Source organism: Cucurbita maxima, unplaced genomic scaffold (genome assembly GCF_002738345.1).
Source record: "Cucurbita maxima cultivar Rimu unplaced genomic scaffold, Cmax_1.0 Cma_Scf00037, whole genome shotgun sequence".
Lineage (NCBI taxonomy): Eukaryota > Viridiplantae > Streptophyta > Magnoliopsida > Cucurbitales > Cucurbitaceae > Cucurbita > Cucurbita maxima.
In genome coordinates, this window is record NW_019272053.1 from 24,430 (window position 1) to 41,732 (window position 17,303).

General features: G+C 36.0%; 1 protein-coding gene across 1 annotated transcript; it reads right to left on the bottom strand.

Annotated features, from left to right (window-relative positions):
- Positions 1 to 5,004: 5,004 nt before the first annotated feature.
- Positions 5,005 to 11,950, bottom strand: LOC111468618. Its single transcript, XM_023113895.1, has 11 exons — positions 11,606 to 11,950; positions 9,007 to 9,505; positions 7,615 to 7,713; positions 7,375 to 7,475; positions 7,219 to 7,290; positions 7,041 to 7,131; positions 6,890 to 6,970; positions 6,761 to 6,820; positions 6,563 to 6,685; positions 5,600 to 5,638; positions 5,005 to 5,510 (listed from the first exon to the last, which is right to left on the bottom strand). The coding sequence occupies exons 2-11, from the start codon at positions 9,385 to 9,387 to the stop codon at positions 5,376 to 5,378; spliced, it is 1,182 nt and encodes a 393-aa protein (XP_022969663.1). The 5' UTR covers positions 9,388 to 9,505; positions 11,606 to 11,950; the 3' UTR covers positions 5,005 to 5,375.
- Positions 11,951 to 17,303: the final 5,353 nt, after the last annotated feature.

The window sequence follows — 17,303 nt, forward strand, 5'->3', positions numbered from 1 at the left end:
TTTTTTTTTTTTTTTTTTTTTTTTTTTTTTTTTTTTTTTTTTTTTTTTTTTTTTTTTTTGCCATTTTCAATTATTCCCTCATCTCGAGTTTCTTGTTTTTTTTACATATAACAATTCTTCTGTTGTCGTCCAGCGGTTAGGATATTTGGCTTTCACCTAGGAGACTCGAGTTTGGTTCCCGGCAACAGAACCATTTTATTTATTTATTTATTTTGAAATTTTCAATTATTCTCTTTTCTCGAGTTTCTTGTTTTTTTCACACATAAAAATTTTTCTGTTGTGTTCCAGCAGTTAGGATATCTGACTTTCACCCAGGAGACTCGAGTTTGAATCCCAGCAACGAAACTTTTTATTTATGTTTTTTTCCAATTTTCAATTTTCTCTCTTCTCGAGTTGCTTGTTTTTTTTTTTTTTTTTTTTTTTACACATAACAATTCTTCTATTGTCGTCCAACGGTTAGGGTATTTAGCTTTAACCTAGAGGGGACATAGGTTCAATTCCTGACAACAGAACTATTTTTTTTTTTTTGCAATTTTCAATTATTCCCTCGTTTCGAGTTTCTTGTTTTTTTTTTTTTTTTTCCACATATAACAATTCTTCTGTTGTCCTCTAGCGGTTAGGATATCTGACTTTCACCAAAAAGACTCAAACCATTTTATTTATTTATTTGTTTTGAAATGGATATTTGACTTTCACCAAAAAGACTCAAACCTTTCAATTTTTTTCACATATAACAATTCTTCTGTTGTCGTCTAGCGGTTAGGATATCTGACTTTCACCAAAAAGACTCAAACCATTTTATTTATTTATTTGTTTTGAAATTTTCAATTATTCTCTTCTGTTGTCTTCTCGCAGCTAGGATATCTAGCTTTCACCCAGGAGACTCGAGTTTGAATCCCAGCAACAGAACTTTTTATTTATTTATTGTTTTTCAAATTTTCAATTATTTTCTCCTCTCGAGTTGCTTTTTTTTTTTACATATAACAATTCTTCTGTTGTCGTCCAGCGGTTAGGATATTCAGTTTTCACCCAGGGGACTCTGGTTTGATTCTCGACACCATAACTATTTTATTTATTTATTTTTTTGCAATTTTCAATTATTCTCTCTTCTCGAGTTTCTTGTTTTTTTTTTTTCACAAATAACAAATCTTCGTTGCTGTCCAGTGGTTAGGATATCTAACTTTCACCAAAGAGACTCGGGTTTGATTCCGGCAATGGAATTTATTTTATTTTTTGCAATTTTCAATTATTTTCTCTTCTCGAGTTTCTTGTTTTTTTTTCACACATAACAATTTTTATGTTTTCTTCCCGCGGTTAAGATATCTGGCTTTCACCCGAGACTCAGGTTCAAATCCCAGTAACGAAACTTTTTATTTATTTATTTATTTCTAATTTTAAATTATTCTCTCTTTTCGAGTTGCTTGTTTTTTTTTTACTCATAACAATTTTCTATTGTCGTCCAGCGATTAGGATATTCAGCTTTCACCCAGGGGACCTGGGTTTAATTTCCGACAATAGAACTATTTTATTTATTTATTTTTTTGCAATTTTCAATTATTCCCTCTTCTCTAGTTTCTAGGTTTTTTTTCCACAAATAACAATTCTTCTATTGTCGTCCAACGGTTAGGATATCTGCCTTTCACCTAAGAGACGAGACTCGGGTTCGATTATCGGCAACATAACTATTTTATTCATTAGTTTTTTTTTTTTTTTTTGCAATTTTCAATTATTCTCTCTTCTCGAGTTTCTAGTTTTTTTTTTCAAACATAACAATTCTTCCGTTGTCGTCCAGCGGTTAGGATATCTGACTTTCACCAAAGAGACCCGAGTATTATTTCCGGCAACGGAACTATTTTATTTATTTATTATTTTTTTTTTTTTGCCATTTCAATTATTCTCCCTTCTCGAGTTTCTTGTTTTTTTTACACATAAAAATTTTTTCGTTGTCGTCCAGTGGTTAGGATATATGGCTCTCACCCAGGAGACCCGGGTTCGATTTCCGGCAACAGAACCATTTTATTTATTTATTTATTTTGAAATTTTCAATTATTCTCTTTTCTCGAGTTTCTTGTTTTTTCACACATAACATTTTTCTGTTGTCTTCTAGCGGTTAGGATATCTGATTTTCACCTTGGAGACTCGGGTTTGAATCCCAACAATGGAACTTTTTATTTATTTATTTATTTTGCAATTTTCAATTATTCTCTCTTCTCGAGTTTCTTATTTTTTTTCACACATAACAATTTTTCTGTTGTCTTCTAGCGGTTAGGATACCTAGCTTTCACCCAGGAGACTCGGGTTTGAATCCCAGCAACATAACTCTTTATTTATTTATTTTTTTCCAATTTTCAATTGTTCTCTCTTCTCGAGGTACTTGTTTTTTTTAACACATTACAATTCTTTCGTTGTCGTCCAGCGGTTAGGATATTTGGTTTTCACCTAGGGGATTAGGGTTCGATTCACGGCAGTGCAAATATTTTATTTATTTATTTTGTATTTTTCAATTATTTTCTCTTGTCGAGTTTCTTGTTATTTTTTCACAAACAACAATTCTTCTGTTGTCGTCCAGCGGTTAGGATATCTGGCTTTCACCCAAGGCACTCGGGTTCGATAACCGGCAACGAAACTATATTATTTTTTTTTTTTTTTTAATCACACATAACAATTCTTCCGTTGTCGTCTAGCGGTTAAGATATCTGACTTTCACCAAAGACACCCAGGTTTGATTTCCGAAAACTGAACTATTTTTTTTTTTCCATTTTCAATTATTCTTTCTTCTCGAGTTTCTTGTTTTTTTACATATAAAAATTCTTCCGTTGTCGTCCAGCGGTTAGGATATCTGGCTTTCACCTAGAAGACTTAGGTTCGATTTCTGACAACCGAACTATTTTATTTATTTATTTTCAATTATTCTCTCTTCTCGAGTTTCTTGTTTTTTTCAAACATAACAATTCTTCCATTTTCGTCTCGCGGTTAGGATATTTGGCTTTCATCCAGGAGACTCGGGTTTGATTCCTTGCAATGTAACTATTTTATTTATTTATTTTCAATTATTATATTTTCTCGAGTTTCTAGTTTTTTTTTGGCTTTCACTTAGGAGACCTGGGTTAAATTCCTAGCAACGGAACTATTTTATTTATTTATTTATTTTGCAATTTTCAATTATTCTCTCTTCTCGAGTTTCTTGTTTTTTTTCAAACATAATAATTCTTCCGTTGTCGTCTAGCGATTAGGATATCTGGCTTTCACCCAGGATCGATTCTCTGCAATGTAACTATTTTATTTATTTATTTTGCAATTTTCAATTATTCTCTCTTCTCGAGTTTCTTGTTTTTATTCAAACATAACAATTCTTTTGTTGTCGTCTAGCAGTTAGGATATTTGGCTTTCACCTAGGAGCCCCGACCCGGGTTCAATTCTGGCAACGTAACTATTTTATTTATTTATTTATTTTGCAATTTTCAATTATTCTCTCTTCTCGAGTTTCTAGTTTTTTTTCAAACATAACAATTTTTCTGTTGTCGTCCAACGGTTAGGATATCTGGCTTTCATTCAGGAGACTTGGGTTCGATTCCCGACAACGAATTTTTTTTTTTTTTTTTTTTTGCAATTTTCAATTATTCTGTTGTCGTGTTATGTATTTGACCCTAGTAGACTTAGGTGTGATTCGAGTTCTTCTCAAGTTTTGTGAATTTTTTTCACATAACAATTCTTCAATTTATGGAGTGGTTAGGATATTATGCTTTCATACACGAGATCAGAGTTCGTTCCCGACAATAAAAATATATTTTTTTTCACCGTTGTTATCCAAATGTTTGGCTTTCATCACTAGACTACATGTAACAATTCTTTTGTTGTCTTCCAATGGGTAACATATCTGGTTTTCACCCTTGAGACTTGGATTTATTCGTTTAGCGGTTACTATAACTTTATTTTACGAGAATCCTTGAGACTTGATTTTTTTTTTTCATATATAACAATTCATCGGTTGTCGTCCAATGGTTAGCATATATAGTTGTCACCCTTGAGACTTGAATTTGATTCTTGGTAGCGGAAATATTTTGTAATACATTTTTTTTTTTTTTTTGCAATTTTCAATTATTCTCTCTTTTTAAGTTTTTTTAACTTGTACGTATGATTCAGATCAAAATTTAAAATTCAAATTCGGTACATGATGAATGTCATTTTCCTATGACATGTTCATGTTACTTATTTCTTATTTGGTAGGCTGAAGACTATCTTACAAACCTAACACGAACCACTCTTAATTTTAGAATTCTTATGATTGAATTACCGAAAAAGAAGATGCATCTCGTTACTTCTTATTTACTCGATTGTAACAAAAAGGCTACCTATGTGACACCTACGAGTACAATCTGAATTGAATCCAAAATTATCGGTAAAAAAAGTTGACCTCCGAAAAACGAACTCTGTTTCAAAGAATATCATCCCATCAATGCAATAATCAAAACTTACCCAAATGAACAAAGAAATTACTTAAAACAGAATCCAGAAACCAATCTTGATGAGTGACAAATGGAAAGCTAAAGTTCGGTGACACGAAGAACGATACATAGTTGCAGCTCTTGGAGTTGCTTTGAGATCTCGAGCATGAGTCGAGGGAGCGCCCACCATTGAAACACGAGGGATAAACTCAACGACAAGGTGTCGTAAAGAGAGAACGAGGGAATGTAAAAGTTCTTAAGCCATTTGAAGTGTTTTGCAATGGAGATTTTGGGTTCCAATTCTTCATAAGGAAAACATTTTGAGATTGGGTGAGGATGATGAAGATCCATTGCAATCTACTCTTTTTACGAGTTTAAAAGTCAACTCCCCACAAGTTTGAAAGTCAACTCCTCGATTGATCCACCACTCTTTTTACGAGTTTAAAAGTCAACTCCCCAACTGATCCTTGAATGCAATCAAGATCCAACCTATAGTGACCCAATATTATTCTCAAAATTATTATTTAAAAATAAAAATAAAAAGAAAAAATTCAGCTACATCTTGATATGGCATTGCATAGGCAAATAAAGCAAGAATGTTTGCTTTTAATTAACACCATGAGATTCAAGTTGGCTACTACTTCTGTTCCTATTTGCTACTCCACAGTCATCTTTTACAAAGCGATGACCCATAAAATGCCCCAAAATGGCTTAAATTTAGACAAAAAAATCACATCAATTTACCATCCTTCCCTCCCTCTCCCTCCCTCCCTCCCTCCTATATCTTCACTATCATCAAACAATGGCTACTTTGTTTCGGCATTCAAAACGGGGCGTTTTCTTGATTCTCTAAGCTTTCGTCGTACAAACGGATGGATGCATTCGAAGCAACAACTGATATGATCAAACAATAATATCATGTCAAAATTTTCAGGCTGATAGCGATGAGTAGTTGGAGAAGAGGTTCATAAGGTTATCTAGAGCCTCCGGATAGAACTTCCTTGCAAATAAGTAACATGGCCTCTGTACACCGTTCCACAAGCATGGCCATCTTTGCACTTCCTTCTGCAGAAGCTCAATATAAAACGTTTGAATGATTTGCTGCTATAGACTTCATAAGATAAAGAATGAATCAAGATTGAGATTGAGCATACCCTTTCGTCGCTCGTGACGTGCACACTAACATCGATCGACTGCAAACAGAAACATCCAACTCAATTATAGCTAAAATGTTTGTCTTTGTAAGGTGTTATCAATGTGTGCATGTATTATTGGCATCTTTGTAACAGCCTTAGTCACCGCTAGTAAATATTGTCCGCTTTGGCCCGTTATGTATCGCCGTCAATTTTACGATTTTAAAATGCGACTACTTGGGAGAAGTTTTCACACCCTTATAAGGAATGCTTCGTTCCCCCCTACAATCGATGTGAGATCTCATAATCCACCCCCTTTGGGGCCCAGCGTCCTCGCTAGAACACCGCCCGGTGATTGACTGTGATACCATTTGTAATAGCCTAAGCTCACCACTAATAGATATTGTCTGCTTTGGCCCGTTACGTATCGCCATCAATCTCATGGTTTTAAAACGCGTCTACTATTGAGAGGTTTCCACACTTTTATAAGGAATGCTTCGTTCCCCTCTCCAATCGATGTGGGGTCTCACAATCCACCCTCTTTGGGGACCCAGCGTTCTCGCTGGCACACCGCTCGGTGACTGACTTTGATTCCATTTGTAACAGACTTAAGCCCACCGCTAACAAATATTATCTGCTTTAGCCCATTACATATCGTCGTTAGCTTCACGATTTTAAAACGTGTCTACTAGGGAGAAGTTTCCACACCCTCATGAGTAATGCTTCATTCCCCTCTCCAATCGATGTGGGACCTCACAACCCCCCAGCGTCCTTGCGAGCACACCGCCCGATGACTGGCTCTAATACCATTTGTAACAGCCTAAGCCCACCACTACCAGATATTGTCCGCTTTGGCCGGTTACGTACCACCATTAGCCTCACAATTTTAAAACGCGTCTATTAGGGAGAGGTTTCCACACCCTTATGAGGAATGCTTCATTCCCTTCTCTACCCGATGTAGTATCTCACAATAAGGAATCATACCGTGATATTTTGTAGAATTTCGTAGGTAACATCTTGAGCCCCATACGACTTCGGATGCCACTTTCTTTCCGACCAATCAACGTGAGTAATTGACCAGTTTGCAATCCCTTCAGGATCCGTCATCTGGACAACAAAGAAAACGACATTCAGTTCGAAACGTTCATACACAACACTCATGATATTTAGTTAAACTCTTACATGGAAAAAGGTGGGCAAATAATGTTCATCTGCAATGCAATTGTGTCCCTCCAAACCTGGCTGAAATAACCAGGAAATTCATACTACGTAGTTATACATAATCATCGAGTCGTAGCAAGTACAATTTACCTTACAATAATCTCGAAACTTCGAGTAGTAAAGATTATCCGCCACGACGATCAAAGCGTGTTGTCGCTTCATCGAGAACCACTGCATAGAACATTTCAAATATTGAAGATACATACACGTTTATAAGTCTTTATGAACATTTCAACCATACCTGAGCACCCTTTCTGAAGTCTTTCATCTCAATTTCAGGTAGCATATGCTTTGAATACCTCCCATTTCCATGAGGACCAGGATCCTTAAAGCTGAACATATGATCAAATTATGATAAATAAGTCATCCATATCTCTATATCAATTTTGTGTTCGATAGTTCGATCGTATATTGCTCACCAGTCCACGTAACTGAGATTGGTATTGATCAAATACTGATAGATATAATCGAAATTATGCAACGGTACACAACTGCGATTCCAGATATAATAAATCAGTTCTACAAATAGCAAAAGTAATCATGGTTTGAATTGAGAATTTCCATCTTCAAATCACCTATCAGAAAGTAAAACAAAGTGCTGATTATTGGGATCGTGAAGAGCGTTCGCTAACAATCGTCTCTCTGCGTCGACCATCGAAATTTTACCCCATATAACCTGAATATACAATGAGTTTACCAAACTGGTTATAAGGAGTATAGATGAGTGATTGATAGCAGTATTAGCACGAACAAAAAGTGTAATGATAACTGGAAGAACATGCACATAATGATATCAATCATGGAAATATATAGACCTCATCACTATGAGTTTCTCGACCAGCGAAGTATCGGCTGACATGCACTGGCTTTTCCTTAGATGCATGGATATAAATAGAGAATTTCTCTTCATGGCCCTGACAAGAGATGGGAATAGTTTCAGCTGAAAATATAATGATATAGGCTTCACTAGCATCATTAGACATTAGAGTTTGACATATATATGAGATTCAGATTGTTATTCAAGAACAAGGGGTATAAAACATATGCCATCCTGTAAAACTAGAAGCATTATAATTTTAAACAATTCATCCCAACTTGTTATCACACAGTAATCCCAAGTACGTGAGATTTTCCCACATTATCTAGGTTGTTTCTGTAACCTTGATCGCCTAGATTCGTTGATTGCTAATGTGCCAGGTTTAGGTACTAGAAAAGCTGGTATGATGAAAGAATTAAAACTAATGACGTGAGATCCCACATCGGTTGGGGAAGATAATGAAGCATTCTTTATAAGGGTGTGGAAACCTCTCCCTAGCAAACGCGTTTTAGACTGTTACAAATGGTATTAGAGCCAGATATCAGGAGATGTGCCAGGGAGGAGGCTAAGCTCTGAAGGGGGGTGGACACAAGGCGATGTGCCAGCAAGGACGCTGGGCCCCGAAGGGGGTGGATTAGGGAGTCCCACATCGATTGGAGAAGGGAACGAGTGCCAGAGAGGACGCTGGGCCTCGAAAGGGAGTGGATTGTGAGATCCCACATCAGCTAGGAAGTAGAACGAAACATTTTTTATAAAAGTGTGGAAACCTCTCCCTAACAGACACGTTTTAAAAGTTTTGAAGGGAAACCCGAAAGGGAAAGCCCAAAGAGAACAATATTTACTAGTGATGGGCTTGGGCTGTTACAAATAGTATCAAAACCAGACACTGAGCGATGTGCCAACTAGGAGGCTGAGCTCCGAAGTGGGAGTGGACATGAGGCAATGTGTCAACAAGGATGCTGGGCCTCGAAGGGGAGTAGATTGGAGAGTCCCAAATCAATTGGAGAAGAGAACAAGTGCCAGCGAGGATGCTAGTCCCAAAAGGGGGTGGATGGTGAGATCTCACATCGGTTGGGGAGGAGAACGAAACATTCTTTATAAGGGTGTGGAAACCTCTCCCTAGCAGACACGTTTTAAAAACCTTGAAAGGAAGCTCGAAAGGGACCAAAGAGGACAATATCTACTAACAATAGGCTTGGGTTGTTACAAATGCAAAGAACATTTTTTATCACACGGAGTCCAACTATTTGTTGACGAACATTCCACCATCAGCATCACAGATAAATGCAAATGCAATAATAAGTAAACTGCTCATGAAATATAACCATTTCTTGAAAACTTAGGAAAAGATGATGGAACAAAGTAACAGTAAGAAAACACAGAAACTTACCTTGAAAAAATTATCCCATAGCTTCTCAAAAGGCAGGGAACTAGGAGTCAAGAACAAGAATGCAATTTTAGGAGTTTTCAATGGAACAAATGGTGTGTTCAAAATTTCTCTAATAACAATACGTGATGCAATCTCAGCATCACTTAGTTCTCTTGCAGGTGAAGGTGGGAGCCAGTCAGTAATAACCCTGCATCCCTTATCAGAAAATATGTAACAGGCCCCTGTGCCACTGGGTGGATAGATATAAGCACATATTAGGAACACGCAGACCATAGACACCAAGATAATAATCCATAACGGCCTCTTGGTAGTACGAGGTCGTGGACTGGGCAGAACTTTCATGTCACCCATGTCTATTTGGTACTTGTGACCTGTCTTCATCTAGAACAAATGCATCACTACTTCATATATGAATGGGATCAATGTGTTCACCACAAGGCAATGGCCTCGGCTTAGAACACCTCCGATCGAGATTTCAGTTTCAGTGATGATAATGAATCTGCATATTGAATACACAAATCGATCTGTTAGGAATTGAAGAAACCATCGACATTGTCAAAACTTTCTCACATAATCTTTCCTGAAAAATGCATGATCACTACAAATATATACAATAGCACATATATTTCTGTTTGGCAGGAATCTCATGTTCTTTGCTGTAGTTCTATCATTTCTACAGCAGAGAACAAATCAAGCTTTTAAATGTGTTCATGTGATTTCAATTACAATAAAAACTAAAACCAAGCTCATTTGGCTGGTTTTAAGATATTTTTTCCATCCTTGATCCACAATATTCTTCAACTTTATCGATCTAGTTGTGAGATCCCACCGCGGTTAGAAAGGGAAACTAAGCACTCCTTATAAGAGTATGGAAACCTCTCCCTAGTAGACGTGCCTTAAAACCGTGAGACTAACGACAATACGTAACAGGCCAAAACGGACAATATCTGCTAGCGATGAGCTTGGGCTGTTACAAAGGTGTACCAGCGAGGATGCTGGGCCTTCAAAGAGGTAGATTGTGAAATCCCGCATCGGTTGGAGAGGAAAACTAAGCATTCCTTATAAAGGTGTGGAAACCTCTCCCTAGTAGATGCGTTTTAAAACCGTGAGGCTGACGACAATACGTAACGAACCAAAGCAGACAATATCTGCTAGTGGTAGGTTTGGGCTGTTACAAATGGTATTAGAGTCAAACACTGGATGGTGTACCAGCGAGGACGTTGGGCACCCAAGGGGGGTGGATTGTGAGATCCCACATCAGTTGGAGAGGGGAACTAAGCATTCCTTATAAGGGTGTGGAAATCTCTCCCTAGTAGACACGTCTTAAAACCGTGAGGCTGACGGTGATACATAACGGACGAAAGCGGACAATATCTGCTAGCGGTGGGTTTGGGTTGTTACAAATAGTATCCGAGCCATACACTAAGTGGTATGCCAGCGAGAACTCTGGACCACCAAGGGGGGTGGATTGTGAGATCTCACATCGGTTGAAGAGGGTAACAAAGCATATTCCTTATAAGGGTGTGGAAACCTCTCCATAATAGACGCGTTTTAAAACCGTGAGACTGACATCGATACGTAACGGACCAAAGCGGATAATATATTCTACCTGGATACTATTTACAACTGACCACTAGCCATGAACTTCAGGAAGCTATAAATTGTTAAACTAAAAATAGTTCACAAAGAATATGTCATCTTAAGCTGCAGGCCATCAAATGTCCAAAATCTGCACTTATTCCCTAAACTTTTACTCTTGATCATGTCTTGATGATGAACTCACAACCCCACTTTTCTTTTTTCCTTAATAACCCAAAGAAAACAACAAATCCTAGCATTCACGCCAAGTTTCAAGAAATCAAATCACCATTTCACTTAGAAAATGAATGCATCATTACCAACCATCTAACATAAACACCTTATTTTAATCAATAATCACTCTATTCATAACTATGCTTTAATACTGATACTCAATTCTCTCACAAGGGATAATATGAGACACTTTCTTCTTAAAAGCTGGCTATAAACATTAAAATGTGACCAACCAACAATAGAGAGTTCCACATTGGCTAATTAAGAGGATGATCATGGGTTTATAAGCAAGGAATACATCTTCATTGCTATGAGGCCTTTTGAGGAAACCAAAAGCAAAGCCATGAGAGCTTATGCTCATCGTAGACAATCAAACCATGTGGAGAGTCGTGGTTCCTAACGGATACAACATCTTCCAACTTTAAAGATGCATTGATTTGTTGTTCAATCAACATTACCTCGCATTGTCCTAAACCATTAAACAAAGGTCAAATGCAATCAATTCAACAACCACCACTCTAAGTGAAAAACATTAAGCCTAGTCTAAACAGCCAATCAAAAGCATTAAAGCTCCGCCGCCAAGACGGTCAAACTCTACCAGAATCCCAATGTCTCTAATGCTCTGTTCCGTCGGTGGTAAATACTAAGAACACAAGAACAATGCAATAAACCCCAAACCTTCATTCATCGCACATTAACTCAAAGAAAAACAGGGAGACCTCGAAAATGGAATTGAAGAATTGAATCACGGGGAACGATTGGATTCAAAAGTGAACAATAAAATCACCTGAGTTCTTGAGCTGAGTGATCGGAATCCGGCAGTCGAATCGAAGATCTGAAAACCCCCAACCTCCAAAGTAATGATAAATTCCGAGATCTACGTTGAAGAATACGAACAATCCATAAAAAACCCACAAAATCCAAGCCCGATTAAAGAAACTTAAGGCACAATTTCGCAGAATCGAAATGACCCTTTTTGCGTTCCTGTTTAAGAAATCGAAGGAAATTAATCTGCAGAGATCCTTCGGGTTTAATTTCTCTGCTCCCTCTCTCTCTCTCTCTCTAAAACTCTGTTTATAAAAATGGTGCTGTGTGTGAGAGAGAGAAGAGAGCGTCTATGACACTTCCAATCACAAACATATCGGGGACGGCGTTGCTAATTAAATTATTAAAAAAAAATAAATCATTTGATGGGTTTTTCTCTTATTTTTTATTGGACAGAGGTGGCCGGAGCGTGGAAGTCACGCGCAGTATCAGCGCGTGGTATGCGACTTCTTATTCTAATAGGTCTTTGGGTATTACGTTGACTTTTATTTCGTTTTGAACGGAGCCACGGCGAAATCGACGTCGGCTGCCAACTTAGGATTTTTATTATTATTATTATTTTTTATCTATTCCGTTATATTTATATATTAAAATATTTATATATTTTAAATATTCTCTTGTTTTTAAATTTTTTTAATAATTTTTAATTTTATTAAAACTCTAGTTGAGATATAATTAAGTTATTTTTTACTTACATTATTAATAAATTAACTTTATTTAATATATAAATATTAAAAAGGTTGGACATAATAAAATAAATGCTCAAATTATTATTTTTTTTAATAAATTCTTCAAATAAATTGAATTTAATTCATTTGTAGTATTATCCAAATTAGATAAGAATTCCGTACTAACTAAAAGTTCTTCAAATATTATAATTAATGAAATAAATGTAGGAATTCTACTTTACAATCATTTGCATTTAATAGTTAGCCACCTATTCTAATGTTTTTCTTTTAGATTAATAATTATATGAAATTGAAATATTTTGAGTTCGTAATAAATATTTTATTATATAAAAAAAAAGAATGTCGGGCTTTAACCTGAAATAGAACCTGAAATAGAAGTAGAAGTAGCACGTGGCTTGAATATTCAAAGAAATATTCCGTAAGTGACCCCACTATTAGGGTTAAATGCAAGAACATGCAAATACATGGAACTTATCTTTTCAATTTATTTTTTTTTTTTACTGTACTTTCGTAACGGGTAACTTGGATGTGTACCATATACTCTACATACCGTTCATACGTGGGAGTATGGACTTACCACCATTGTGCCACTTTCCTTGTCGGGCGAGCATACTCTGTGAGCTCCTTAGGCTGGATACCTGTTAGAACTAGTAACCGTCACGACAACATTATGTAAAACATAATGATCGTTTTCCTACCCATTGGTGTATGCGTCTATACCCTCGTGATGGAATAAGGGTATCTCCCATGCATGAGCACACAATAATGCATGAAATCCCAACATTTTTTCATTTTCGTTATTATTTAATACAACCCGCTAGCGTTCCGTACATAGCATATCATTTCACATATTGTTTATGATATCTTTCATGCATACGTCGGGGTTGTATTTCATGCTAGTTAGTCGTTTTGCATGTCAATCATGTCATATCATTCAAATTACATAAATGTATCATATCATAACATTTCATGCTTTCAAACATAACAATTTTTTATTATATACATATCCAACCATAACATATTGCATCACAATATATCGTATTATAAACATGTCAGTTTATCATATATCTTGTACTATAACACATTTCATATCATTTTCATATCATACCACAACATATATATACACACACACACGTATATATCTGTCATTCACATGTTGTATCATAATCCTATCAAATTGCAAACACTTCGTGATCGTATTGTTCCCTAACTTATTATAGTCTTAACATTCTTATATCTATCATAGTCATTTCGTTACATGAACGTACTTTAGTCATATAGTTATAGGATCATATCCTAACATTATCGTTCTATCAATCTATCATAATCTTATCCCTTTCTACCCATAATCTAACCATATTCTTTTATCAATCGATTATGACTATATGATTTTTATCTATCTCTCATTTTTAAATACGGACGGTGAAGGTTATTTTAGTTTTTCTCAAATATGACATTTTTGTTGTTTTTATGTTTTTGTGGCAGGAATTTGAGATTGTGGCGTAATAGATGGGTTGAAAAGAAATAATTGGAGAAAGGGGCTGGGAGGAGAGAAGTGGAACGTTTGTTTCTTTTTGTTTTTTGTTTTATTTATTTTTAACATAATTTTATTTATTTATTTATTTATTTGTGCTATTACATAAGCCCTCATTTTCCCTAAATTGTCCAGTTGAGAATTTCAAGGAATTATTTTTTATTATTTATTTTTTTTTTTTTGTCTCTCTCAAGAACAGGCATCAACCCAAATCGCACCAACCTGACTCGAGGCCTACATTTTGACTCGAGACCTAGCCATGCCTCCTCCTACACGCGATGCGTGCGGCGAGCCATTTCCCAAATCGCAGCTCATGATCAACTCACATGCAACTTGGTTGAGTTGATCCTCTATGTTAAGAGACCTCATGCATTTTGTCTGTTACATGCATCATAATATTTTCTTGTTGTAATTAGTGCAGATGTGTATCTTTGAGATATTTATGTTTGTCATGATATTGTACGAGTCTTTTCCTTCCTTGGCGTTGGTAGCGTGAGAGTGCGCTAGCCCAATGAGTCAGGCTTAATGGGTGCATATACGAGTATGTCTATCTAGTGAGCCTATGTGGGATGTGTGGGCCGTGTAAAGGGAAGTACCACACATCCAACCTTATTCGAACGGGAAAGTAGAGTGTAAGACCATGCTATTTTTAAGAAAATATAGGTCTCAACATAATTGCTTGTGTTTGTATTTTTTGACCTCAATAATGAGACTATTTATAAGATATTTTTAAATACTAAAGCCACCCGTTAGTTATTTTTCAGGTAAAAGTAAGACATCATGTACAAGGTAAGGCTATGAAAATGAAGCAAGGGTAATTGGGTCAAAAGTTTAGTTAAAAAAAAAAAATTGAGCAAATAGGCCACAAGGGGCGTACAACATTAATTAACTATTTTAAAATGTGAATTGACCAAAGTACTTCAAGGAAGCTTCTTAGGAATGGTCAAATTCTTCGCGTTCAAACCACTCGCTAGGTTTGGCGCGTAACATTGAAGGAAAATCGTTGACGCTAAATTACAGAAATGCCATCCATCGGAGCCTTTTATGGGACAATTAAGTGGTTGATGTATTTTAAAAGAATTTATATTTTATTTTCGCTAAATTAATTTAAGAGAATTTAAACTTTTTTTTTTTAAAAATTAGTTTTGAATGAAATGTTCAATATTATTAGTATATTCTCAAATTTTTGAAAATTTAAATAATTACGGTCCGAACCCACCACTAGCCGATATTTTCTTCTTTGGACGGCTCGAAAGAGGCTCTCTCTCAAGGTTTTTAAAAACACTTTTTTAGGGGAGATTTCTACACTCTTATAAAGAATGTTTCGTTCTCCTCCCCAACTAATGTGGAATCTCACAATCCACCCTTTCAGGGTCCAACGTCCTCGCTGATTCCCCTCTTTAATCGATGTGAGATCTCACAATCCACTCATCTTCGAAGCCCAACATCCTCGCTGGCACTTGTTCTTCTCTCCCATCCAGGATCTTACATTCCAATAGAAAGAAGCTCATGCTTATGAGGTAGTTACATATTCATAGAAGAAGATGAAGTTTTTTTTAATGATAGAGTTCAAATATATTTTTATATACAACTTTTTTTCGATACAATTTATTAGCATCATTACTTAGGGCGAGCATTAGTTTTAGAAAATGCGTATGTTACAGTATTAAGAGGATATTTTGGAGATATATTAGTTAGAATATATCTGAGATATTTAGGGAGTTGTTAGTATAAATTTGATTAATCGTGTATTTTATTTATTTACAAGATTTAGTTAGTTATATATTTTTTCTATTTTTAGGTATTAGTTGATAGTTTGTATCTATTTAAACGTGGTAAACCTGAAGATCATACACTTTTCCAATTCTATTTTCTATTTCTATTTCTTAACATGGTATCAGAGCATCGATCGTGGTGTTCTTAAATATCAAAATTTCCTTTATGGCGGAATCAGCCAAATCCAGATTTAAAATTTTGGAGGTTGATTTAACACATCCTTACTATATGCATCACTCTGATCAGCCAGGATATTCACTTGTTCCAAACAAATTAAATGGAGCAAATTACCAATCTTGGAGTAATTAAATAGAGCAAATTACCAATCCTGGAGTAAATCAGTTATGCATACTCTTATTGACAAGAAGAAAATTGGCTTCATTGATGGCACAATTGAGGAACCGCCCCAAGATGCAAATTCAACCGAATTCGAACTCTGAAATCAGTGCAACAGTATGATAATATCTTGGTTAAATCATTCTGTTGAAGCAGATATCGCTAAAAGCATTATTCACGCCAAGACAGCTTATCAAGTGTGGGTTGATCTTCGCGATCAATTCTCACAAAAGAATGCTCCAGCAATTTTTCAAATACAAAACTCGATAGCAACGATGTCACAAGGAACCATGGCACTGTCAACATATTTCACCAAGCTCAAAGCACTCTGGGATGAACTGGAAGCGTACCGCACACCGTTTACGTGTAATCAACGTCAAATACATATTGATCAACACGAAGAAGACAAGTTGATGCAATTGCTCATGGGGCTCAATGAGTCTTATAAAACGGTGAGATCTAACATATTGATGATGTCTCCATTACCTAATGTGAGGCAAGCTTATTCATTACTTGTACAAGAAGAGATGCAGCGACAGGTAACTTCTGAACCTACTGAGAATTTCTCGATTGCATCAGCAGTGCAGAAGAAAACAACATATTCAAAATTCTCCAAGGACAAATCGTGTGAACACTGCAATAAAAGTGGTCATACAATCAATGAGTGTCGAATTCTTAAGTTTCATTGTAAGTTTTGTGATAGAAGGGGACATACAGAAGATCGGTGTCGACAGAAAAATAATTCTACAAGGACAAGACAAGTCAATCAGCACAATCATCGTGGATACCGATCATCTGCAAATATGACCGATGTTTCACAGTTGAATACAGAAGAACAGTCACCTAATTCCATTCCAAATTTTTCTTCTGAGCAATTACGACAGATAGCACAAGCCTTATCTGCAATCAATCAAAACCCTTCTGGTAATTCTGACAATCACATCAATGTTGCAGGTTTATTTCCCATATCTACATTATCTGTTAACTCTGCGAGTTCTAATTCATGGATTCTCGATAGTGGAGCTACGGATCATATAGTATCAAAATCTTCTGTTATGACTGATCCAAAGGCTGTCATCATGTCTACAATAAATTTGCCTAATGGAGAGACAACACGTGTGTCACATACTGACAATATTTTCCTTAGCCCTAACCTTAAGTTAAACAACGTTTTATGTGTGCCTTCATTCAATTTAAACCTAATGTCGATCAGCAAACTTACCAATAACTTGAAATGTTATGTCAACTTCTATCCTGATTCTTGTGTTATGCAGGACTTGGATACGGGGAAGATGATTGGCTCGGGTAAACAATTTGGAGGTCTC

Coding starts and splice junctions, on each gene's coding strand:
- LOC111468618 (XM_023113895.1), bottom strand. CDS start 9,387: ATGAAGACAGGTCACAAGTACCAAATAGACATGGGTGACATGAAAGTT. Junction 7,714..9,006: donor TATGGGATAATTTTTTCAAG/GTAAGTTTCTGT, acceptor ATCTCTTGTCAG/GGCCATGAAGAGAAATTCTC. Junction 5,511..5,599: donor ACGTCACGAGCGACGAAAGG/GTATGCTCAATC, acceptor GAGCTTCTGCAG/AAGGAAGTGCAAAGATGGCC.